This window comes from Macrotis lagotis, chromosome 1, assembly GCF_037893015.1.
Source record: "Macrotis lagotis isolate mMagLag1 chromosome 1, bilby.v1.9.chrom.fasta, whole genome shotgun sequence".
NCBI classification, from domain to species: Eukaryota; Metazoa; Chordata; class Mammalia; order Peramelemorphia; family Peramelidae; genus Macrotis; species Macrotis lagotis.
In genome coordinates, this window is record NC_133658.1 from 241,146,290 (window position 1) to 241,171,605 (window position 25,316).

Here is a 25,316-nt window from a genome sequence, read left to right on the forward strand (position 1 = left end):
TCCCAGAATGCTTTCCTTTCTCATCTCTGGATCCTACCTTCCCTGATTCCTTCAAGTCCCACCTAAAATTCCATCTTCTATAAGGAAGCCTTTCCCAATTCTCCTTCACCCTGTTGATTATTTCCAATTTATCTTATAAGGTCTAGAATCAGGAAGACCTGAGTTCAATTACAGCCTCAGACAATGTGTGACCCTGGGCAAATCATTTAACCTCTAATTGATTCAGTTTTCTCATAATAGCACCTATCTCATAGAATTGTGAAGATCAAACAAGACATCTGTAAAAGCACATATTGTAGTGCAGAGCAAATAGAAGGCACTAAATAAATGCTTATTACCCTTCCTTATATAATCTATTGACTAGAGTTTGCATCTTATCTCTTCCATTAAACTTTGATCTTAAGAGCTCAGTCTTTTAGCCTTTTATATTCCCAGAGCTTAGCATAGAGTCTAGCACATAGCTGCTGGTTAATAAATGTTTATTGGCTTAAGTGTCTTCTCCAAATTCTCCTAGTCATAAATGACAGTATACTAGTTTGATCAAACTCAAGAGCACTCTAAATCACCTCAATGAAAATGATAGTAATGTAAAAAAGATAGAACAGTTACATGGAAAAGGTGAATGTCCAGACAACATGCAACTAGAAAAATAGCCCAATTTATTAGTCTATTAATGTAGTCATGTTTACATGAACATGAAAGGCAGTAAGGTATGGTAAAGATGTCCCAAACATTCAATCCAAAGGCTGCAGCAGCACACCTGAATTCAGCAGGAACCAGATTTAAATGTAATTGGGAAATGTTTAATAAAATAAATATAAATAAAACCAAGATAATGATAATAAGTGGCTCTCTTAAGCCACCTTGAAGTCAGCAGGAATTCATGTTTAGAGTTTTTATTTGAGTATGACACCCCTAATACAGAGGATAGAGGACCCAGTCTTAAAATCAGGAAGATCTGGGCTTAATTCCTACTTCCAATTATCCAGGTTAGCTCTCCAATCTACAAAGCTGTACCAAAGAAAAGAGTTTCTGTATTGGGAGTTCCTCCACATTGAAGGGGGGGGGGGGGGGGGAGGACAGCCCTGGGCTAGAACAAACATTTGGACAGCTTTAGAGAGATAACTGGCCTTTTGATGGATTTCAATAAAAATTGGAACAGATTTTTTTTTCCTATTTATATACATGCATCCCAGGGTCAGGCAATAGTAATTTATTTCTTTGAGACCCATTGTTACTACTTGAATTCAGAAACATAACCCTTCCCCACTATGTTAAGAAGCAATAGTTTACTCCTAAGTCAAAGAGAAAATATTACAAGCAGCCAGAAGGACACAATTCAAATATCATGGAGCTGCAGTCAGGATCACACAGGACTTAGCAGCAACTACATTGGAGGCTCGTAGGGCTTGGAATATAATATGCCAGAAGGCAAAAGAGCTTGGAATGCAACCGAGAATCAACTACCCAGCAAAGCTAAATGTCCTCTTCCAGGGAAAAAGATGGACTCTCAATGAACCAGGGGAATTTCAAATGTTCATGTTGGAATGGCCAGAGCTGAACAAAAGGTTTGATCTTCAGATACAGTACTCAGGTGAAGCATAGAGATTGGAGGAGAGGGGGAAAATATGAGGGACTTGATGATGAACTGCATGTATTCCTGCATAGAAAAATGACACTGATAATACTCATATGAACCTTCTCAATTAATAGAGCAGGTAGAGGGAGCTTTTATAGTTGAAGCACAGGAAAAAGCTGAATTTGAGGATAAAATATGGTGTAATAATGGAGTCAATAGAAAAAAAGGGGATGTAATGGGAGAAAGAAAAAGGAGAGGGGAAATAGGCCAAGATATTTCATATAATAAGATTTTTCTTTCTTACAATGAGCTATTATAATGATATGGAAGGGGGGAAGGCAAGGGGGAATGAGGGAAATCTTCGCTCTCATTAGAGGTGGCTAGGAGAGGAAACACCTTATGTACTCAATGGGGTATAGGCATCTGGAGTAAGAAGGGGGGGACAGGGGGAAGGGGGGTGATGTGAGTGATGGAGGAGAGGATGGACCATGGGGGGAGAGTGGTCAGATATAACACATTTTCTTTTTATTTCTTGCAAAGGGCTGGGATTGGAAGGCCTGGCTGGGACCATAGGGCTAGGTGGATGCTATGCCTAAGGGGTGGTATGGGGGGGTCAGGGCTTCTTGGCCCTAGAGCCAGGGATCTGTCTGCTGCGCCACTCAGCTACCCTACAGCAGAGTCAGAGTAAAAAGAGAGAGAAAATATAGTGCATGGTAGTGGAGAAATATGAAAGGAGGGAGTTGCGATCAGCAATGGCAACAGTGGAAAAATATGAAAGTAACTTTTGTGATGGACTTTTCATAAAGAATGTGATTCACCCGCGACAGAGTTGTTGATGTTGGAACTAAGACTCAAGCATATTATTATTGTTGTTGTTATTATTATTATGTGCAGGGCAAATGGGGCTGCGTGGCCTGCCTGGGGCCGCATAGCAGGGTGATCGTTGGGTGTTTGAGGCCAGATTTGGACCCAGGTGCTCCTGGCTCAAGAGCCATTGCTCTGTCCGCCACCCAGCCACCCCTATTATTATTACTATTTTATTTTATTTTGGGTCTCTTTTTTTCTTATTTTGGTTTTTGCAAGGTACTGGGGTTTGGGTGGCTTGCATGTCACACGGCTGGGTGATTGTTGGGTGTACAGGGCCGGATGTGGGCTCCAGTGCTCATGGCTCCAGGGTTGGTGCTCCATCCATTGCACCACCTGGCCATACCTATAATTATTACTATTATTTTTTTAAATATTAAATTTTTTTCTCTCCCCTTTACTTTATCACTCAAGCAAGTCTATATTTATGGGGGACTGGGTATTTCGTTTACTCTTAAACAAGAATATTTTATTAATGTATAAAAAAACATTATTTGTACAAAATGACAATAAATATTAAAAAGAAGCAATAGTTTAACTGATTCTTCTGTCAATCCCGCACATCTAGTGAAAAGAAGGAAAGAAGTGAAAGGAGGAGAGCTAGAGGGGAAGGTAAGATGACTGTACAGCATCATCCTGAAGAAAGAAATGGGTGTACTGTATGGGAAAACGAAGTTCTTGACTAAAACAAAAGGCAAATCTGTCCACTGTGCCACTGCCCAGTTCCATTTTTGAAGAGGGACAGAGTGAAAGGACAGAGAAAATATAATAGATGGTAGTGAGGAGGAACGAATAGAGGGAATTACAATCAACAACAGCAACTGTGGAAAAATATGGAAATAACTTCTATGATGGACTTAAAAAATGATGCACCCAATCAGAGCTGATGGTCAGACTGAAAGACATTTTTTTCTCTTTCTTTTACTTTATTTCTCATGAGGTTTTATATTTTTGTGGGGGAGGAAGTATTACGTTTACTCTAGTAATGTGCAAATAAAAGAAAATTTTTTTAAAATTTTAAAAAAGGCAAAATCAGGATAGATAAGGAGGATTTTAGGAAACAAAGAATATGCCTTATTCAAGCTCACCTCCTTAAACTTTGTTCACATTGTTTCTTCTTGCCTGGAATATCACCTTCCCAACGTTTAGAAATAAATATTATCCTATGAAGACAAACTCACCAACTTCTTCTCTATAAGTAACTACTCCCATATGTTCACTAATTTGCTTTTCAATAGTGGACCATTCATTCAATACCCAGAGAAAAGTCTGGCCTAGCTAAAATCAAAGTACATCTCAATCTAATCACAGAAGTTCCGTTCAAAATACATGTCATTCAATAACAGTTACTTTTTGCTTGGGTCTTTTGCTACTGCAGGGGTTTTACAAAGGGCCAAATAAGTCCAAGTAGAAAATAGCTATTTCTCCAATACTGACACATCCCCAACCATCTAGTGGGGGGAAAAAAATCAATGCAGGCTTTTGCCACAAAAACCAGTCTTGGAAATATTGAAAAACTGGTGATGGATTCTGGGGACACAAAGACAATAATGTGAAATACAACATTTAAATAAATAAAATATATTCTTGAAGAAGGAGAAAGCACTAACAACTAGGAAAAGCTTCTACTAGGACAGAATTATTTGGTTCCTTAAGCATATATTAAGCAGTTAGAAAACAAAAAACCTTTCTAGGGAAAAGTATAATAAGGTAGCACAAGAGGAAATCCAAAGTGCTTTAGGAAAATTCAAAGTAGAGTAGTACACGTTCAGCTTAGGAAAGAGTACATTACAAACACTGGGGAAAGTCCAGTATAAATAAATGCATGGAAGCACTGAGAGATGGTCTATTATGGAAGGTCAGGTTTGGGGTTGTTGTTTTGTTTTGTCAAGTAGGGAGTGAGAGGCTTTATTTTCTAGTTTGGCTAGAAGGTACAAGTAACATGTCTAATATGAAAGAAGACTAGAAAGTCTTGTACTCAGATTATATAAAATTTTATCCTAAAAACAATAGAAAGCATCTGTAGGTTTTGAAGTGGGGAGTGACAGTAATAGATCTTTGCCATGAGAAGAATATTTAATAAAAAAAAGATATTTTACCTTCGTGCTTCATTTATTTTTTCCATTTTGTCAACATTATATAATAGAAGCCTGGAAGCCAGAAGCAATCTATATGTGACAGCTTCTGTGCCCAGTGTTCCCTAGTTCATCTTAGTATTGCATTTACTTTGTAGTTTCACTTTTTTCCTAAAAGCTTGAATATTGTTACATCACTGACTTTTTTGATGATCACTTTAGGGGGCGGCTAGGTGGCACCGTGGATAGAGCACCAGCCCTGGAGTCAGGAGTACCCGAGTTCAAATCTGGCCTCAGACACTTAATAATTACCTAGCTGTGTGGCCTTGGGCAAGCCACTTAACCCCGTTTGCCTTGCAAAAACCTAAAAAAAAAAAAAATCACTTTAAACTTTAAAGTGACTATAGTCCCTGAACCATAATATTGTCTGTTAAGTGAATGTGCCATTTTCAACTTTTGAGAATAAGATGTGACATAATGATGCATTTGACATCACCCCAGTTTTATTTTTTATTTTGCATTATCTTAAAATGAAATGCAAAAATTATTCAAAATTAAAATATCCACTAGCCTTTAGAATTTAACATTTTTTCATGCAATAGCTTTCCTCAACTATTTCCTAAGACTTATTAAAGGAATATATTTAAAACTGTTTAGGTACAGTCTATATTTGTAATGTTAAATGTATCAGCTGATTTTAACTGATCACAGCATTATTTTATTCATCAAGACTGCACCTTGGGGCAGCTAGGTGGCGTAGTGGATAAAGCACCTGGAGTCAGGAGTACCTGGGTTAAAATCCGGTCTCAGACACTTAATAATTACCTAGCTGTGTGGCCTTGGGCAAGCCGCTTAACCCTATTTGCCTTGCAAAAAAAAAAAAAAACCTGAATGACTAGTCACAAAACATACATGAAATATGAAATCTATTTTCATAATAGCCATAATTATAAATAAAAATACTTAACAAATAGAAAGTAAATGAAATGCTTTCATTTTTCTAAAAAAATGGTACAATATAAGTAGAAAAACAAAATACATCTTGTGTAGTTTTGAGGAAAAAATATTAAATAATTTGTGGAGGGGTTTTCCATTTGTCAACTGCTTTTCATTTTATGCAGGTTTGTGAATGTCTTTAAGTTTATAAAGTTCAGGATTTTCTTAAGTCATTTAAACATTCAAGTGACCAGATCTTTTCTTTAAAAAAAAAATTCATTGGGAAATACTTGCCATTGATTGTCAAAATGTACAACTACACATAAGTATTTGTGCAGTGTTTGTTTCCTTCTCCCTCTTGACTGTATATAAAAAAATGTAATATAATAAAGTAGTTATGTAAATTTTAAGGTGTTGCAAATACATTAAAATCTAACTTTGTTTATATTTCCCATTATACCTCACATAATGCTCTGTGTACACACATGTGCGTATGCGTGCATGTGTGTATGTTCATATACTTTTTTTTTTAGGTTTTTGCAAGACAAACCGGGTTAAGCGGCTTGCCCAAGGCCACACAGCTAGGTAATTATTAAGACCGGATTTGAACCCATCCAGGGCCGGTGCTTTATCCACTACGCCATCTGGCAGCCCCATTCATATACTTTTCTAAGAGGCATTCAATAAATATTTCTTCATTAATATTCCAGTACATGAAATGGCATCATTTAAAATTTCTGTACATCAAGTCAAAAAAGAGCCAGTCCACTTACATTGTCAAATAAGACAGATATATAACAGAGAAACCATCACTGCTTTCAAGGGTCCTGCTAAATATTAAAAGTTGTTGGTGTTGGAACAAAGAGTTCAATATACAATTGGAATGTGATACTTGAGGGGTGGGGCTAGGTGGTGCAGTAGATAAAGCACAGGCCCTGGAGTCAGGAGTACCTGAGTTCAAATCTGACCTCAGACACTTAATAATTGCCTAGCTGTGTGGCCTTGGGCAAGCCGCTTAACCCCATTGCCTTGCAAAAACTTTAAAAAAAAAGAATACACTACTGACTAGAAAACAAAAGAATTAGTAAAATTATAATCCTAGTCTCACTGAATATTAGAAAACAATTTTGTGATATAATAGAATAATGAAATTACAAGTCAGAAGTGGGTTTGAATCCAGTTACTTGTCTCTCTAAGACATTTTTCTCATCTATAAAATGGAAATATCAATATGACACAGAGGACAGAGAAAAATGTGATTTCAAATCCTATCTCAGTCACTTATTAGCTATATAACCCTGTGACTTTCAGTCTATGTATAAAATGAGAGAGGAAGAAATATTTCCTATTTCACAGATCGAGTTTTTTTAATCAAAGAACAGTAATATAAAATGCTATTTTATACTATCTTAAACATTACATAAACATGAGTTACTATTACATACTTAAAAATGACTGAGGACTCCCACAAAAAAAGTTCTTCTTTATATGAGTTATATATGGGTCAAAATGCCTTAAGTGTTGTAATGAAAAAACTTTAGACCTTATAGACTCCATGACACAATTCTGAGAACGGCTTATGTCTATGAAATCATTTTATAACCATAAAACCTTATCTATGTGATTAATTTCCCTGCCTTTCCATAAGAATAGAAACTTTCACTTTAAAACAAGACATAGGTAAAAAGATCCCCTAAAACTGCAGCATATAGATAGCAATTCTTGGGGTTTCAGTTCACCCCTGTTCATTATCTCCCCAGTGAGAGGTCTGTATCTCCCCTAAAGCTTTTACAATTATCTTAATCTTATCATCCTTCTATATAGCATGTATTATTTATAGATGAAAATGAAGGAAAAGCAGGAACTGAAGGAACTGAGATCTGACTAGTTCCCAGAAGAACCCATTCCCAAATTACCTCCAATGTATCCTTTATCTATCTCATTTGTACATACCTGTTGGCTTGTTACCTCTTTGTTAATGACTTTTTTTTTTTAGGTTTTGCAAGGCAAATGGGGTTAAGTGGCTTGCCCAAGGCCACACAGCTAGGCAATTAAGTGTCTAAGGCCAGATTTGAACTCAGGTACTCCTGACTCCAGGGCTGGTGCTCTATACACTGCGCCACCTAGCCACCCCTTATCTCTTTGAACAGTTACAGTTCAATAACTTTTTTATATTCATGTACTATAATTTGTTTAGCACTTCATAAATTAGTCTTTGTTTCTATTTCCTTGTTACCACTGTAAGTGTTACAAAAACTTTTTTAGAACAGGGATGTTCAACCCTTTAGCTCTTCCTGGGCTACACTGCCCAAAAATACTTGTCAAGGGTCATATGTAGAATTTTAATTATTTGTTTATGACTACAGTGTAATGCATATTACCAATGTATAATAATATAAGGCATAATAAAATATGATAAAGTACAATAATAAAAATGAGTACAACAATAAAACATCTACTTTGCAAACAAAAAATAAGAACATGCCATTTTTAATGTGAACATTGAGCCTGCTTTTTCAATACCAGTGCATCTATATCTGGTTTGATAGAAGTTTTGATAGCAATGTAAAGAATATTTTCATGATGTTCATCTAAAATTTTTGTTCTATTTTTACTTTTTGTGTGCTTCATATGGGAAAAAGTTACTCATACTCCCCAGAAGAGATGTCATGAACAGGATATGTTCATGATATGCTGAATGTATTTCTTTAGGCAGGTACAAAAGTGCAATAAAAACACTTGAATACATTTTTCTTTAAGTTGCGTATCTGAGTATAGCTATGTTTTATTTATAAATTTGCTGGCAACATACTGATGCCAACTAAGAATGGAGCCGCAAATTTACTGAAATGCAGTTGATGTTTTCTAAAATCTTGAAATCTATTCTCAAAGTCCTGTGACAAAAATAACAATTAATTCTGCAAACAATAAAATTGTCTGTTGCAATTAAGGTGATTTATATATTTGGGCAAGCCACTTCATTGTCTTACAAAAACCTAAAAAAAAAATGATTTATATAACATTTTAAAATAAAGCTCCTAAATCCTTTATGTCTATCTTTTGTAAAATAAAAAGAAAACTCTAGTGAATATTAGTTATGTAAAAAAGGCAGCCTGTTCAACTGGCCCCTTCATTTTCCTATTATTCCAAGTAGGTCACATGAATGGGTTTTGAGGGGAAGGCTGTAAATTGGATTCACCTATCCTAAAGAATTATCTGAGCCATGTTCATCTTGGGAGCCAAGTCTTTGAATTCAAAACTCTTCCTAGATCTAAAACCAGCACTTTATTCAATGGACCCTATCTTCTCTATTCTATACAATAAGGCTACTCCTGATTCAAAAGCTTTTATCCTTTGTTTGGCTGTACTCCCAACAACCATGAGTATTTACTGATTACCAATGGGGCAAATAAATTGTTATTAATAAATGCTAGCTTGTCCATTCTATTGTTTATAGGTGGTGCCACTGGCAAAAGATCATAAGAACTCCTTTAATCTATCATATATCTTCTCTGTTTCCTTATTAAAGGGTAGGCAAAAGGCTTGAAGTTTTCCCCTCACACAATGCTAAGTTTATCTCATCCTTCTCTTTATTAATAGTGCTAATAACTCCAACCATTTATTTATTCCCTGCTTCCACCTGGTCCTAGGGAATCTATCAGTTGAGGAGGGAATATTGTTTCTTAGGGAATATTGAGATCTTCTATAAATGTATTATCTTCCCAATTCATTGTCCAAGACCCCTGAGCAGGTTGAGTCATCAAGATATGAATTTAGATATTCCAAAGGCAAAGGAGTGACTTTTGATTTTCTATTCTGAATTATCTAGTCTTCTTCCTTCATTTGCAGAATTCAACTGAGAATTGAAGATACTAATTTTCTAGTCTTCTATCCAGACACAAACCAAAGAAATGATAACTTAACCAGTTGAAAGACATCATCTTTTTAACTCCTACCATCTACTTAAGTCCTATTTTACTAAGGCTCATCATGGCAAAGTGAAGATGGTCCTGATTCTCAAAAGCATTAACCAATGGCATAGAAGTTCCATAAAATCCTGCCAAACTGCAAATTACTTCTCTAACATGAAGACCAGTCTAATAATTCTGAGAGACTTAGGAGAAACTGGTTGCAATACAATCCAAAGGCTGTCTTCAAAGTTAAAAAGGCACTGATGCTGATCAGCATCAGGGGAGGGAGCATCCAGCATCATAGATTCTTGATGCATTCAAATATGTTGGCTAGACTTTTAAATAACATCCTGGGGCAGCTAGATGGATAGTGGATAGAGCACTGGCCCTGGAGTCAGGAGTACGTGAGTTCAAATCTGGCCTCAGACACTTAATAATTACCTAGCTATGTGACCATGGCAAATCACTTAACTCCATTATCTTGCAAAAATCAAAAATCACAAAAAAAACATACTTAGAAAGTCATATATAATCTTGGGAGTTAAAATATTGCTGATCATCAAGTATTAAGTAATTACAGAAGACAAAGTAACATACTATAGAAATGCAACTGCTCTCTATAGAATACTTCCTCTTTAAAACAGAATGATACAAAGTGTAAATGGTTCACATAAACTCAAACTATGTCATTCCTAAATTAAATCTGCTAAAGAATAAACAAAAAAAAAGTTGCTCTTAATAGGCAGGAAAGCTATTAAACTATTCAGATAAAAAAAATGTCTTTGAACTTGTACCTGCCTAATTAACCATAAAAAGTCAGAAGAAAAAAAAGATTTGAAAAACTGAATCTCCTATTCTAATCCTTGAAGTTACATTGAAATCTCATATACAACTTCAACTCCTCTCTTTCTCTGTATTTTTTTGGTACCTCAATACTTCAAGGATTCATGACATTATTACAGTAGTATCCTCTAACATTGAGAGCAACTCTTTTTAACATTAACAGTCTTCATGAATAGCTATGACTGAAAAACATTCACCACCTAGAGGGCGACTTTGGTGTGAAGCTTCAGAGTTCCATGGTCAAGATCATATATTGGCTACAAAGAATAAATCAGTAAACAATACTGTTCATCACCCTGCCTGTACTTCTCAACACTCTGGAATAGTCTTAGAGAACCCAGCATTTGACCAATACCACTGATAAAGTACTAGGGTCAGTACTTTAGTGAAGGCCACTTTCATTTATAGTTTATAAAAGGCACAAATATTTGTATAGTTACCAGATGATTCCTTTAGTTTTGAAAAGTTAATTTATGTTAAAGTTCCTAATAGAAAGCTAATCATGACTCTATTTCTTAGGTGAACTTTTTTTTATTAGTCACTTTGTATGGTTTATGCTTCAATTGCTGGTGCCTGACAGAAAATATCAAAATTATGAAGTTCAACTTTTTTTGTGAGTTAGTAACAGGTCAGACCACAGCAACCAGTACACAATTCCTATTTCTAATAGCACATATATTCCCCATAAGGGTCCCTATATTCTGATATAGCATTATCTGAATAATTTCTAAGAATTAAGACAATTGCAGCTATTTTCCTCTTCTCTATCACTTAACTAAATGAATTTTCACTCTCAAAGCCAAAGTGACTCTTAAGAAGTCACTTAATCTTATGCAGCTGGGTGGTGATAGAGCACTGGCCCGGGAGTTAGGAGTGCCTGAGTTCAAATTCTGACTCAGATAACTTAATTATCTAGCTATGAGGCCTTGGGCAAGCCACTTAACCCCATTTGCCTTGCAAAAACCCTAAAAAAAGAAAAGTCACTTAATCTCTCAAAGTCACAAACAACTCTCAGGAAGTCTATACTTAGCAAATCAGTATGGTTAAAAAGTTTCCTCATCAGGTGGTTCCCTTTATCACTGAAATAGCAAGTTTGATTTTTTCTCAAAATTAATTACTATGTGAAATCTATCTGAGGGTTATAACAACTTTATACACACTCTTATACTTTTGCCTTATTGAACTCACTGTATCAAATGCACTTTGGTGAACATTGACCTACTGCTGAATTGACCTTTGCTTGCCAGGTTGGATAGCCATTAGAAAACTAAAGAAGGGGAGGTTAACAGAAAAATGATATCTAAATTTCTGATGAATGCAAAAAACCCAGTGAAGTTTTTAAATATTCAATAGATATTGCATCCATGGCAAGGGTATGTATATCTTGCTAAAATTTGTATTTAAAAAAATAAAAATGAGGAGGGGGAAGGGAGGAATTTTCCTATCAATCAACAATACACATGGTATGTAAATTTTGTGCCAGGGCAGAGATCAGCCAAGAGAAGGAGATTAAGCTAAACACAAGAGACCCGGATTAAGAATTTTCTGCCAAAGAAGAGTGGAGAGTTTTAAACTAAACACCAAGAGACCCGGATTAAGAATTTTCTGCCAATAAGAGTTTTTAAACATTGGCACAAGTTGCCAAAAAGACTGTGCAATTTGTTTCCCCAGATGTGTCTTCAAAACAGATCGGATTCTCAGGCTTCTAACACAGGATTTCAGGCCTGATTAAAACGGAGAAGTGTCCCGGTGCTTCCCATCCTAACCCGGCCTCTGTCTGTGTTTTTCAATGCCCCCTCATAGAAGAGAAAACCATTTCCCGAGCAAGGGGGCGGTGTGCGGCCAAAGCCAAGCGCACGCCGGTCCTTTTTGTCTGCAGGCTGCGGGCGCGGATGCTGCGCTCCTTTCGGGGAATCTCGGGGACTCTCGAGCCCGGCCCCGGCGGGGCGGCAGCGGCGGGCAAGACTTGGGGCGTTCCCGGAGCCGCGTCGGAAGCCGCCGGCCCCGGGGGGCTCGTTAGGGAGGGAGCAACCGCCCCCCAGCCCAGCCCCCTCCGCCGGCCCAAGCCGGGGAGGAACGGCCCCTCTCGCGACCCCCCGTCCCGGGTCTCTCCTCTGACGGGGGAAACTGAGGCCCCGGAGCGGAAGCGCCCGGCCGAGCGCGCCCCGCGCTTCTGACAGACGGAGGGAGGCGTCCGCCGTGGCGGGGAGGGGGCGAGCTGGGGCGGCGCGGAGGGAGGGCGGGAGCCCCGCTACCTTGTATTTGTCGAAGCCGGCCAGCTGCTCGGCGGTCACGTATTCGTAACTGAAGGCCATGACGACGGGGCGGAGGAGGAGCGGCACCGACGGCCGCCGCGGCTGCCTCAGGAGCGGGCGAAGCCGGCACCAGCCCCGGCTCGACGTGAGTGCCCGAAGCTCGGGGAATGTGGAGGCTCCGAGCTCCACCCCCCACCCCCCACCCCGCTCCGACCCCACTCCCCTCCCACGCATGCGCCACCGGCCCCGGGGCGCAGGCGCAGCCGGCCCCGGGCTGTGCTACGTCAGCACGCAAACGGACGTCGGCCGGCCCCGCCTGCAGCCGCAGACCTCCTCGTCCCCGAAGGACAAATCGGCGGAGACCGGACCACGCAAAATCCCGCCCTCTGCGTCCTCTCTGCCGCCTCATTTGTGGAAAAGCTTGATTGGAGGAAAGGAAAAGGGGGCGGGAAGTGGGGAAATGGGAAAAGGCCAAAGTTGACTGTGGGTCAGTTTAGTTCCGTTCCCAGCAGGCTCTACGGCCGCTGAGGCCGTTCGCCTCGGGGCGCCCGGGGAGGGGAGGACGGGAGCCCCGGGGCTTCGCCGAGCCCGGCCGGCTGCCCTGGTGACGTGGCCCCGGGGGGCAGTCCGCGAGCCGCACGTGTGGCCACTGAGTGTTGGAGCCACGTGGCGTCCCGAGAGGCGGGGCGCAGCGGAGCCGGGCACCGGGCCGCGGACGGCGTGGGCCAGGTGCTTCCCCCGACCTCGCTGCCCCTGGGTCTCGGGGCCTTGCAAAGTCTGCTACTCCAGCCCCGTACCCCCTGCATCTCGCCCCTTGCCTTCTCCCCAAACATACCCTCCCGCGCCTTCTCCACCGAGCTCCCAAAATTATTCAAGACACTGAGCTTTCTTCAAACTGCAAGATGTGAAGCTATCAGTCATGCTTTGTTAGGGATCAACATGGAACTTTGCAGGGCTGTAACATGTTGCATGCTTTAAAGTGCATTTGGCCTTGAAAACATTTATTTCTTCTTTAGAGAGACAAGTGAGATTGCTGCATAAATGATGATTGAAGAGCACGTTTAAGACTTGGTGCATGTGGGGGGGGGGGGAGAAGAAGACCTTTGGTGATTTAGGGTTGGTTCAGCCTAAATTCTGAACTGAGATTTACAGCCTGACCTCCCAAGTGTTTTTTCCTTTGATCTAGTTCCTTTTAATTATTAGTGAATTTTTGTTGCAGAATTCTCAGTTCCTGTAATAGGCCTTTAACGCTAGCAGAGGTATATTGTCAAGAGAGTGGTCAACCAAGAAGAGGCCACAAGTAAAGGAAAACAGAGTCTTCAGAGCCCTACCAGCTTTGTGAGTTCACATCTACAATGCTCCTCTCACTCTACCTGAGAAAGATTCAAGTCAAGATTCATCATATTAGTCCATTATTGTGGCTTCAGTATGTCTTTATACAGGAGCTCCGGCAAGCCGCCTGTTCACACTGTCATTAAGAAGCAGAACCAAGATGGCTGAGTATCAGGAAGAATACCGTGATCTCCACTCTTCAAAACTTTTCCAAAAATATCTAGAAAAAATATACCAGACTGAAACTGGATCAAGGAAATCTGAAAGAAAAAAAAAGCACAGTGAATCATTTTCCTAGCCCAGGTTAGCATGGGGAGACAAGCAGAGAAGTCTGTGAACACTAAAAGTCTGAGGAACAATGTGCTATGTTATGGTACCTTAAGTAGGGGACAGGCTGTGCTATGAACAACAAAGCTACTCAAGGGCATCAACCTTGTGTAGACTGCAGGGATAAATGCCATCTGGCTCACTCACTACCAGGTTCAGATCCTGAATTGATTTAGGAAACCTGAGCCAAGGGTGGCTTTCAATGGAAAGAATTAAATCAGAAGCAACAACAGAGTGATTCAGATGCCAGAAGATCCAACTCCTAGTCTGCAGAAGAATAACCAGGATGTTCTGCCACTCTTGAACAACAGAGCTTCCCAGTTGTTTTGCAGTGGCTGAATCCAGCAACTACCAAACCCAAGTCAGAAACCTTCAAAGCTCAGACTAGGAAGGCAGTAATCAAACTTAGAAATAGATCAGAAAATTTTGGGAGCACTGAAAGTTTTGAGGTCCCCTGAGCTAACCCAAAGATCCTGGAATAATAATACTCAGTATCCCAAGAAAGCAACAATATCACCAGCCCAAATTTTTCTCCAGAAGTGTAAAGCAAATCTAACCCTAATATCAAGTCCTAAATGAGGAAGTAGGTTGAAAGAATAAAAAAAGAGATCCAACAAAAAGAGCTATTATGATGGCAGGGGGCATTCAAAACAAAAATCCAGAAAAAAAGAGAATGACTAAAATATCTCCAAGAAAAACTTCAAAGGAAAGCAGAGCTTGGGTGCAAATTCAACTAGAATTCTTGAGGGAAATAAAACTAGATTTTTTTTAAGTTCAAAATATTTTGGTAAGTAAAAGAGAACATGAGAAAATTGGAAAGAAAAAGAGCTATGGAATAAAGAATTTGAAAGAGATTAGCACAAAAGGTACAAAATTTGCCTAAGGGGGGAAAAAACTTGCTGAATTAAAATTAACCACATCCAATTTAATGACTCCATGAGATAATAGAAAACATTAAAATACAAAGACTGAAAAAAAAAATCATAGCCAAATTACCTGACTTAGAAAACAGATTTAGGAGAAAAACAATTAAGACTTCTTGGACTGTGTGAGAACCATGAACAGAAAAAGAACCTGGACATCATATTTCAATAAATCTTACTTAAAAAAGAACCTAGACATCATAATTCAAGAAACCTTACTTAAAAAGACATACTTTTTGCCCTCAAAGAAAGAACAATCCAGTAAGGATTTTTTAAATCTCTTCACAACTTTTAGACCCTTATCACCTTTCTGTTGCTCATCTATTTTATAACTCTCTGCTGCAGTACTAACCTTCTTGCTATTCCTCGAACACACTTCTGACTGTGAACTCCTTGTCTATTCAGTGACTGTTCCTGGAATACACCTGGAATATTCCCTCCTGATTTCAACCTCCAGGCTTTTGCTTTCTCCCCTGACTTTTAATTGTTCAAATTCTGCCTTCAAGAGGGCTTTCCTGTTGGTCTCCCCAGTTTTGTTGGTGGATCTCTCTTCTCATTCCCTCCACTTCTATCTGCTAAGGCTTTCTTTCTGTGATTACCTCCAAATTATCCTATGTATATCTTGTACATACATAGTACTGTGCATATTGTGCCCTCCATTCAAAGGGAGCTCCCTGAGAGCTTGGGCTGTTTTCCCTGTTTATGCCCAATGGCACATAGGAACCACTTGACAAATATTTGTTGATTGACTTAACCTAAATCAGTGATCCATTCATTTTTGTTTTGTCGTCTATAAGCATCAGCATTACCTTTACTAATATTTCTAGCTTAGAATATAATTAGTGAAAATTAATGCTGAACTAAGAACCTGCAGAGGAAGCACAGAAATCCATAGGACACTGAGGTCCCCTGGAAGAAGAGATAAGATTAAGGTCAAAGGTATTGTAGCTTGTGTGGACATTGTATTCATACTTTAAAATGACAGTGATTATTATCTCTGGTGATTACTATCTCTGTGTGGGGGTGGGTGTTATTGAAAGGAGCCCTGTTTACAGATCTGACAGTAAAAATTGATCTGTGCAAAGTTTGTTTACTATACCTCTGAGTTTCAGTGGTGACCCTGACTTTGCCCCTGAAAGACCTAGAGCTATAAGAGCTCTCATAGATGAAGACCTTCTACAACTCTCACATTGTCTTCCTTCTAACTGCTGAGCCAGAAATGGAGGCAGGACTCTTAATGAGCCAAATATAAATTTGGAGAGGATTCCTCCAACTTTGGAGGCAAAGCCCTATACTGGGACCCTTTATTAGCTATTTTTATATATTTGACCAACTTTCTTTTTCATGTCAATTTCATCAAACACCTACTAGATGAACTTAATCTTGAGGGGTGAGGGTAGCGGGGAGAGGGGCTATTTCTTGTATTCCAAAGCTTTGAAATCAAGATTGGGAGGAAATATAAGCTTATCAAGGAAAATAATAACAAGGAACAGGGCAAAGGGGTATATCTGCTGACTATTCTTTGGGAATCCTGGAAAACACTGAAGGGGGAGGGTAGGGAAGCAGTTGTCTTAGATGCAAATTCAACAAATTCAATTCAGCTTAATTCAGTGAGCATTTAGTTCCTTACTATGTACCAGTCACTGTTTTAGGTGGGTATACTAAGGGAGATATTAAGGAGTTTCCTAACTACTGGGGAAATGAAAGGATAAAGATACAGCATACACCCAGTCAAGTGTAGGACAAATGTAATGAAGACTGGACTGCATTTATGAGCCATCCCAAGGCACTAGTTAGTTACTCGAAACTTCCAGGGACTTGGTGACTCAGGACTTGAGATCTTTGGGAATGATCAATTTCCCAGCTGCTCATAGCTCTGGAGTGGCTCAGTATTGAAAGACCTGGAATTTTGGTATAACATGGCAACTCATGTATAGTCCTTTGATCCTTTCATACACTCTTGAGAGTGTATATAATCTCTTCAGTCTTCTAGGTGGGCATCATATGACTTTTTTTTTGTCCATTCTAAATATTAAAGAGTTCTATCAACTTGTGAAAATAAACTCTACTGCAGAGAGAGAGAGAGGCTATTGAATGCAGTTAGCCAGAGAATTGAGGAAGGTCCTTGATATCTACCAGAAGCTGAGAACACACTGTTTGAAATATGTAAACACACGTAGGGTATGTGTATATAACATATAAGTGTGTGCCTCTTGCACCACTCTCTAATCTCATATTTTTTTTCTTTTGAAAATCTCTCCTTGGTGTCTTTCTTTACACATCCCATGTTCTTCAAGAGACCTTTTTTAATCTCTCAATTCTATTCCTGGCTCTCTCTGATTATCTTGAATTTATCCTGTAATATATATATATATATATATATATATATATCTTGTTTATATACAATTTGCACGTTGTCTCTCCCATTGGAATGTGAGTTCCTTGAGATAAGGGACTATCTTTAGCCTTTTTATCCTTGGCACTTAATATGGAACTTAGCACATAGTAGCCATTTAATAAAATTTATTGACTCATCTTCTTGAAATATCAGTAAGATAATTTGAAAGTTTACACCGAAAAGGCTAACTTTGGTAAAAAGTGACAAATTTCTGATAGGTCCTATCCAGAGAAATATGGTGATAATCCAAGGTCTAGTTATGAGTAACAAGCTGGTTATTTCAGGAAAATAACTTACTTTTCTGGGTGTTAGAAGTATTAAATTTTTACTTCTAAGTCCTCTCCTTTCCCCATTTTGAATGGGGGAATAAGTTACAATCCCTTGGACCAGAGCAAGGTTCTATGCTTCTTTGCTACCCACATTTTCTTCTTTTGTCTTATACACACACACACACACACACACCCGCTTTTTCAACTTCCATCTTGAGTAAAAGAGAGAACATATAACCATTAAGATTTCCAAGCATGAGGGGCAGCTAGGTAGCACAGTAGATAGAGCATGGACCCCTGGAGTCAGGAGTACCTGAATTCAAATGTGGTCTCAGACACTTAATAATTGCCTAGCTGTGTGACCTTGGACAAATCACTTAACCCCATTCATTGCCTTAAGTAAATTAAAAAAAAAAAGATTTTTCCAGTCATGGCTAGGGCATAAGCTGGTCCTTTCTGAAGGATCATGAACTCAGCTACACTGGCTTAATACCCTTAATAATTTGCTTTTTCTTTTATACAAAGATAATTGAGTAAAGCACTAACAAGATGAAGAGATCAAGGAAGACTTATGAGTTCAAAATCTACCTATAAGGGGTGGCTAGGTGGCACAGTGGATAAAGCACAAGCCCTGGAGTCAGGAGTACCTGAGGTTCAAATCTGGCCTCAGACATTTAATTGCCTAGCTGTGTGGCCTTTGGCAAGCCACTTAACCCCACTTGCCTTGCAAAAAAAAAAAAAAATCTACCTATGAAATTTCTCCAAAAAGAAAGGCATTTTTTTCTTCTTTCAAAAATCTACCTAAAGATTCCCAGCTATTGATTAATAGTCCCTGAATTTAAGGAGTTATAATCTGATTGGGAAGACCAAACACAAACATGTGAAACAGGCAAAAGTAAAAGTATTACAGAAAGGTTAGAAGTAGTGTTTCCTGTCTTAAAGACAGGAAAAGACAAGTAGTAATCAATACATATACATCTGAATAAAGAAATGAAAACACTGGTTTATAACCAGTCTTATTTAAGATGTATATAAAGGATTTAGAAAGAATATGAAAATGATTCTCCAAGTATTCAGATAACAATAGTTATGTTGGAGAGACAAATCTAAATGAGGGTAAAATTGCAAGAAAATCCTGAAAGGGGCTGAAAGTGACAGAAGGAATCCTGTTGCTTTTCCTATAAGTAAAAAACCAAAACTTTTCTTACAGGAAAAGAACCAAAACTATTCTTAAAGAATCATGGGTTCTATATATTAATCTGATTTGCTACTATAGATAAGAAGACCCAATACTCAGATTAAGGAAGTATATGAGAAATTGAGAAAACCATCACTTTTAAAAATCATTATGAAAACAATAGCTTTCTACATATGAATGAAATGCAGACCAGATCCTCCAATACATCTTTTCCGAAGAGACCTAGAAAACATACCATACGAAATTGTGATCAGAAAATCCATAAAAAAAAGTCACAAGTCATTTTTTTAATCTAGGTTGGCATAGGGAATCAGAGTTCTGTGGAAATTAAGTATGCTATGGGACCAGGAGTTTATGGAACAGAGAATTGTCCCACCCAGGCAAAGAGGACCCAGGTTGAGGCCAAAAGCAGGGGGGGAAAGTTCCAAGATAATGTTAGGGCATCATGACCTCAGGCAGCATCCAGGGAACAGGTGCCAACTAGTGGTTCTCTTACTACCCTCTTCTAGGTCACAGATACAAGGCAGACTAGAATGGGATTGGTGCTCAGGAGTTGCATTTGGGGTAAGTAACAGTTGCAGACCCTAAGCTATGTACTAAATTAGGAAGAAGTTCAGAAATAATCAGGAACTCTACTACCAGCAGGTAAAACGGATCTCTGCTCCACTCAACAGCCCAATTGGAAACTTGACATAGAATAATCAAGAGTAGGAATCTGGACCAAAGGGCAAACAACAAATTTATTATGTTAATTCTTTAGAACTTCCTAGCTGGTTAATGGTACTGAATCCAACATCAGTCTACTGAAATATCCAAGCAGGGTCAACTAAATAGAAGTATTTCACAGACTCAAACTTAGATCAGTAACTTGCAGAGCTCAGACCAGTAAAGCAATGAGGAGACTTTGCCCTGGATCAGACCACTTTGGGAATACTAGAAACTTGCAATGCCTAGCTTGAACTGTTTATGAAACACCAAAATAACACAATAGTCAAATATTCAATACCCACAAGAAAGAAACAGAAGAATCCAGTAGGACAAAAACTTGGGCTAGATATCTTCCCTCTCATCCCCACCACCTGGAGCCATCCACCCCTCCTGAAGGGTGCCTTACTATAAAGTCAAGAAGTAAACTGAAAGAATAAGCAAACAAACGAAAAAGAGCCCAACCATAAAGTGCCAGAGACACAACCCTAGAAGAGAATTACTAAATGTATAAAAGCAAAGTCTCCAAAAGGAAGACACAGCTTAGGCACAAATCTAACCCTAATTCCTAGAAGAGATGAAGAAACAATTTGTTTTTTTAAGCTAAAAATATATTTTTTTAAAGCCAAATGAGAGTTTTAGAGAAAAAAACAGTTATAAAAGAAAGATTTAAACAAAGAATACTTTGATACAAAAGGTATAAAAACTTATTCAAGTAAAAACTCCCTGAAAAATAGAATCAACCAGATAGAAGCTAATGATTCCATGAGATAAATGTTAAAAAGCAAAGTTCAAAGAACAGAGGAAAAAAATTAGAAGGAAATGTATGCTTTCCTATGGAAAAATAGCTGTCCTGGGAAACTGTTAAAAGAGCCATAATTTAAGAATCAATGGTTTTCTGGAAAAATTTACATGAACTGAGGCTAAGTGAAGTGAACAGAAGCAGGAAAACATTGCACACATAAACAGCAACATTTTGTGATGATCAATATGATAGCCCTTCTCAGCAATATATAGTGATCAAAGACAATTTTAAAAGATTTGTGTTGGAAAATGTCATCTAGAGAATTATGGAGTCTGAATGTAGATCACAGCCTACTATTTTTTCTTTTTAAAAAATTTATTATAGAGGCAGCTAGGTGGTGCAGTGGATAGAGCACCGGCCCTAGAGTCAGTAGTACCTGGGTTCAAATCCGGTCTCGGACACTTAATAATTACCTAGCTGTGTGGCCTTGGGCAAGCCACTTAACCCCATTTGCCTTCCAAAAACCTAAAAAAAAAATTTTTTATTATTTTTCCTTTCTCATGGCTTTGCCCTTTTGTTCTGATTCTTCTTCTTTTACAACATGAGCATTATGGAGATATGTGTAACATGATTGTGCAAGTAAACCTATATGATTACTTGCTATCTATGGGGGGGCAAAGTGAAAGTTAGAAAAGCTTATAAAAATTAATGTTGAAATCTACATATAATTTGAAAAAATATTTTAATAAAAAGAATCAATGGTCTGCCTGAAAGCCATGAACAAAAAAAAAAGAGAATCTAGAGATAATATTTCAAGAATTTTTTTTTTGCAGATAAAAAACATTAAGTACTGTTTTCCAGGAAGAGATACAAATATGAACAAAAAAAGAATTTCCATCTTCAAGGAGCTCACATTCTAATTGGGGAAGAAAATACATAAAAGGAAGCAGAAAAATTGAGTGGGTGAAAATGGGGGTAGGAGAAAGGCATTGAAATTCAGAAAGTTGGGAGTGGCTAGGTGGCCCAGTAGATAAGGCACAGGCCCTGGAGTCAGGAGTACCTGAATTCAAATCATAATTACCTAGCTGTGTGGCCTTAGGCAAGCCACTTAACTCCATTTGCCTTGCAAAAGCAAAAAAAAAAAAAAAAAAGAAAGAAATTCAGAAAGTTGAAAGCACTTTCTGGTGGGAAATGTTGCTTGGCTAACTTGGACTCCTCCCCAAAATGGAGGTCTGGGAGGAATAAGAATGTTCTTTTTTGTGATGGCAAATAGCTGGAAATTAAAAGAATGGCCATCAACTAGGGAATGATCAAACAGCCTGTGGCATGTGAATACCATGGAATACCATTGCTCAATAAGAAACAGATTTAGGTCAATAAGTGACAGATTTCAAAAAAAACCTACAAAGGCTAACTTGAACTGATGCTGAATGAAATGAGCAAAACCAGGAGAACATCACACATCTTAACTGCAGCATTAAATCTGATCAACTGTAATGGATTTAGCTTCTTTCAGCAAGGACAGTTCTAAAAGACCTGAGATAAAAAATGCCATCTATATATATAGAGAGAGAGAGAGAGAAAGAACTATGGAGTCTGAAGGCAGATCACAACTTATTATTGTAACTTTTTAAAATTTGTTTTTTGCTTTTCCTTTTTCATGATTTTTCCTTTTTGTTCTGATTCTTCTTTCACAACATGACCAATAAGGAAATATTTGTAACATGATTGTGCATGTATAAACTATAACAGATCATTTGATATCTAAGGCAGGGGGAGCAAAGGGTAGGAGTAAGAAAATGTTATAAAAATGAATATCGAAATCTCTATACATATATATAATTGGGAAAATTAATATTTTTTTAATAAAAAAGAATCAATAAAAAAGAAAAGAGCCTAGATATATTTCATGAAATCTTAAAACTTCATACATCTTTTACAAGAGAGCAAAGTAGAAATAGAAACTATCAAATACCTCCTAGGGACCCTCCCCAAATGAAAACTCCAAGGAATCAAAAATCCAGACCCCAACTCAAAAAAAATACTGAAAATAGTCTGAAAGTATTTAAGTATTTGAGGAACCATTTTCAGGATATTACAAGATTTAACACTATAACTCCACTATAAAAATGTAGATAATTTGAAATAAGGTATTCCAGAAGCCAAAAGATCTAGTCCTATATACAAGAATAACATCTTAGCAAAATTGTATAAGACCATGGAAGTGAGAGGGTGAGGGGGGATAAGGGAAATAGGTCTTTGATAAATTATATAATAATCAAGTATTTCTTTAAAAAGATAAACATGAGCTAGCAATCGGACTAAACAAGAATAAACTTCATTCTAATTTGAGAAAATGATACTTGTTCCCTCAGACCTCTATAATCATTAAGAATCATGGAAGGAGTGTAATTAGAATGCCTGGGAGTACTTCTGTTACGTGAAAATGATCTTAAAAGAAGAATGAAAAGGGAGGGAGAAGGGAAAAGAAGAAAACGAGGGGAAATTATATGATTGAAGTACAAGTAAAAACCTATGCACACAAGGAGGAAGGTAGAAGGAAACTGTCAACTCTTGAACATCATTTTAATCTGAACTCATTAAAGGATATGATATACAAACATACACACACACAGTTGCATACAGAAATATATTTCTCTTAATAGGGAAGTGGGAGGGAAAGGGGAGATAAGAAAGATGACAGATTAAAGGGGGTGTTAGTCTTAAGTAAAATAAATTTTAAAATTGAAAAAGAAGAAAAGCATAGGAGAATAGAATGTAAGGAATACACAATTAAAAATCATGACTCTAAATGGAAATGGGATAAACCCACCCATAAAAACAGAAAGATAATAGCAAAATAGATTTGAAAGTAGAATTCATCAATGGGTTGTACAGAAAAAAAACACATTGGGAATAGAAAAAGGCACAGTGTTAAATAAAAGGCTAATCAATGCAGCCAAAATAAGAAGAAAAGCAGACTGGGAAACAATCTTTGCAGTAAGTGTCTCTAATAAAGGCCTCATTTCCTCAGATATAGAGAATTGAGTCAAGTTTAAAAGAATTCAAGTCATTTCCCCAATTGATAAATGGCCAAATAATATGAATAAGCAGTTTTCAGATGAAGAAATCATACCTACCTATAGATGTTGAAGAAGTGCTACAAATTACTTTTGATTAGAGAAATGCAAATTATAATAATTCTGATGACAACTATCAGATTGGCTAATAGGACAAAAAAGGAAATATGATAAATGTGAAAATTGGGAGATTAATGCATTGTTATAGAATTGTAATCTGATCCCACCACTCTGAAGAGCAGTTTGGAACTGTGTCCAAAGGGCAACCAAACTGTTTGATCCAACAATACCACTATTAGGTTTATAGGGGTGTAGAATGTGATCAGGAAGACTAGTACCTCTGGTGTGTGGGCTACTTATTACCTCTGCTGTCCACCCAATTTACCTAATTCTCACATGTGACTCCAAGAAGCTATAGATAATCTGTTTCAGCAGACAAGAGTAAACCAGGTTGAAAGTAACTGAGGGGTCTCATACCCATTGGTGAGTTAGGGAGGACTCTACCCAAAGCATATGAAGACTTCCCCTTGTGGAATGGGCAGATGAAAACAATTTGTTCCAAAAGCCATGAAGCAGGTGCTTATCATCTTGACTTTATCCTGCTACTGGACTCTGATGACTCTGAAAGAGAGAGAGAGAGAGAGAGAGAGAGAGAGAGAGAGAGGATAATGCTTCTGTACAACTCTGTCTCACTTTCATCCAATTTGTGTGATACTCAAAACATATCACTTGTACCTATTCAAAGTCCCATGGCAACAATTAAATGATGAACAGCAGATGCAAACAAACTAGAAGATGTGGTCATAATCCAGCACATAGGCATCTTCTCACTGGAAACAGCAGTGAAATTTGGCAGTCCCTTGGGTATCTGAGCACTTTTTTAAGGATCAGACTGCTCATCTACTGGTATTGGAAGGGGCTAGAAAAGGTGCCCACAAAATTGTCTGCTTACCCAATCCTGACCTGATTACCACAGCAGCTGGGGACCACCTCCTGCAGTCAAAACACAAAGTTCAAAAAGCTTCTGCAAAGATGATTTTACTCACTATTGGTACATGGAATGTGTGCAGATTAATAGACAACAGAAAATCCAGGAGGCCTGAAAGATGAACAACTCTTCTGGAAGAGAATTCAACTGGTATCACATACAAATAGCAGCACTGAGTGAAACAAGACTGGCAAGTCCTCAGGGGTGCAGCCAAGATGGCGGCATGAAGCTAACATGCTCCCTAAGCTTTTCCCTACCAAAGATAAATGAAGCCTCTATTCTGTTATTCAAGCTATAGAACCCACCAAGAAAAAGAGAAAATTCAAAGAAATTTTCAACAGTAGACAATGTGGAGGATCTTCAGTGAAGGTCTGACTCTTAAGGAGAAAAGGGGGAAATAAAGTCCAGGTGTTAGGAGAGAGTGAAAGCCAGCTCTTAGCCATAAAATAATCTAGCAGAGGATACAGCATCTAGATAGCAAGCCAGCAGGGAGGATCCCAACCCCAAATAAAGTCTAAACCTTGGCAATACCAGGGCAAAAGACAGAATTGGGTCAGGATTAAACCACTGCTAAGTCAAAACCTGGTCATAAAAGAGGAAATAAACCACTGCAAAGACAATGCCTGGACTGCATAGGCAACATCTTGGCCAACAACAAGCAAGGGATCAGACTCCAGCCCCAGCAAAAAGAAAAAAACGTTTGGATCTATACTCCCTATATCCAGGGAGCAGAGCTAAAACAATGAAGATGAAAAAAAAGCTAAAAGAGTGCTCACTATAGAAAACTACAGACAGAAAAGATAAAAATGCCATGTCTAAAGAAGAAACTAGTGAAAAATCACAGGGCAAGTATCAAAACAGTTTATAAATTGGACTCAAATACAAAAG

At 38.2% G+C, this 25,316-nt stretch overlaps 1 protein-coding gene across 1 annotated transcript in view; it reads right to left on the reverse strand.

Moving 5' to 3' along the window:
- Window positions 1-12,601, reverse strand: part of SELENOI (selenoprotein I) — a 48,508-nt gene extending 35,907 nt beyond the window's left edge. Inside the window, exon 1 of the mRNA XM_074209924.1 lies at window positions 12,464-12,601. Coding sequence (XP_074066025.1) covers window positions 12,464-12,523 — 60 coding nt within the window. The 5' untranslated portion in view covers window positions 12,524-12,601. The remainder of the gene's footprint in view (window positions 1-12,463) is intronic.
- Window positions 12,602-25,316: the final 12,715 nt, after the last annotated feature.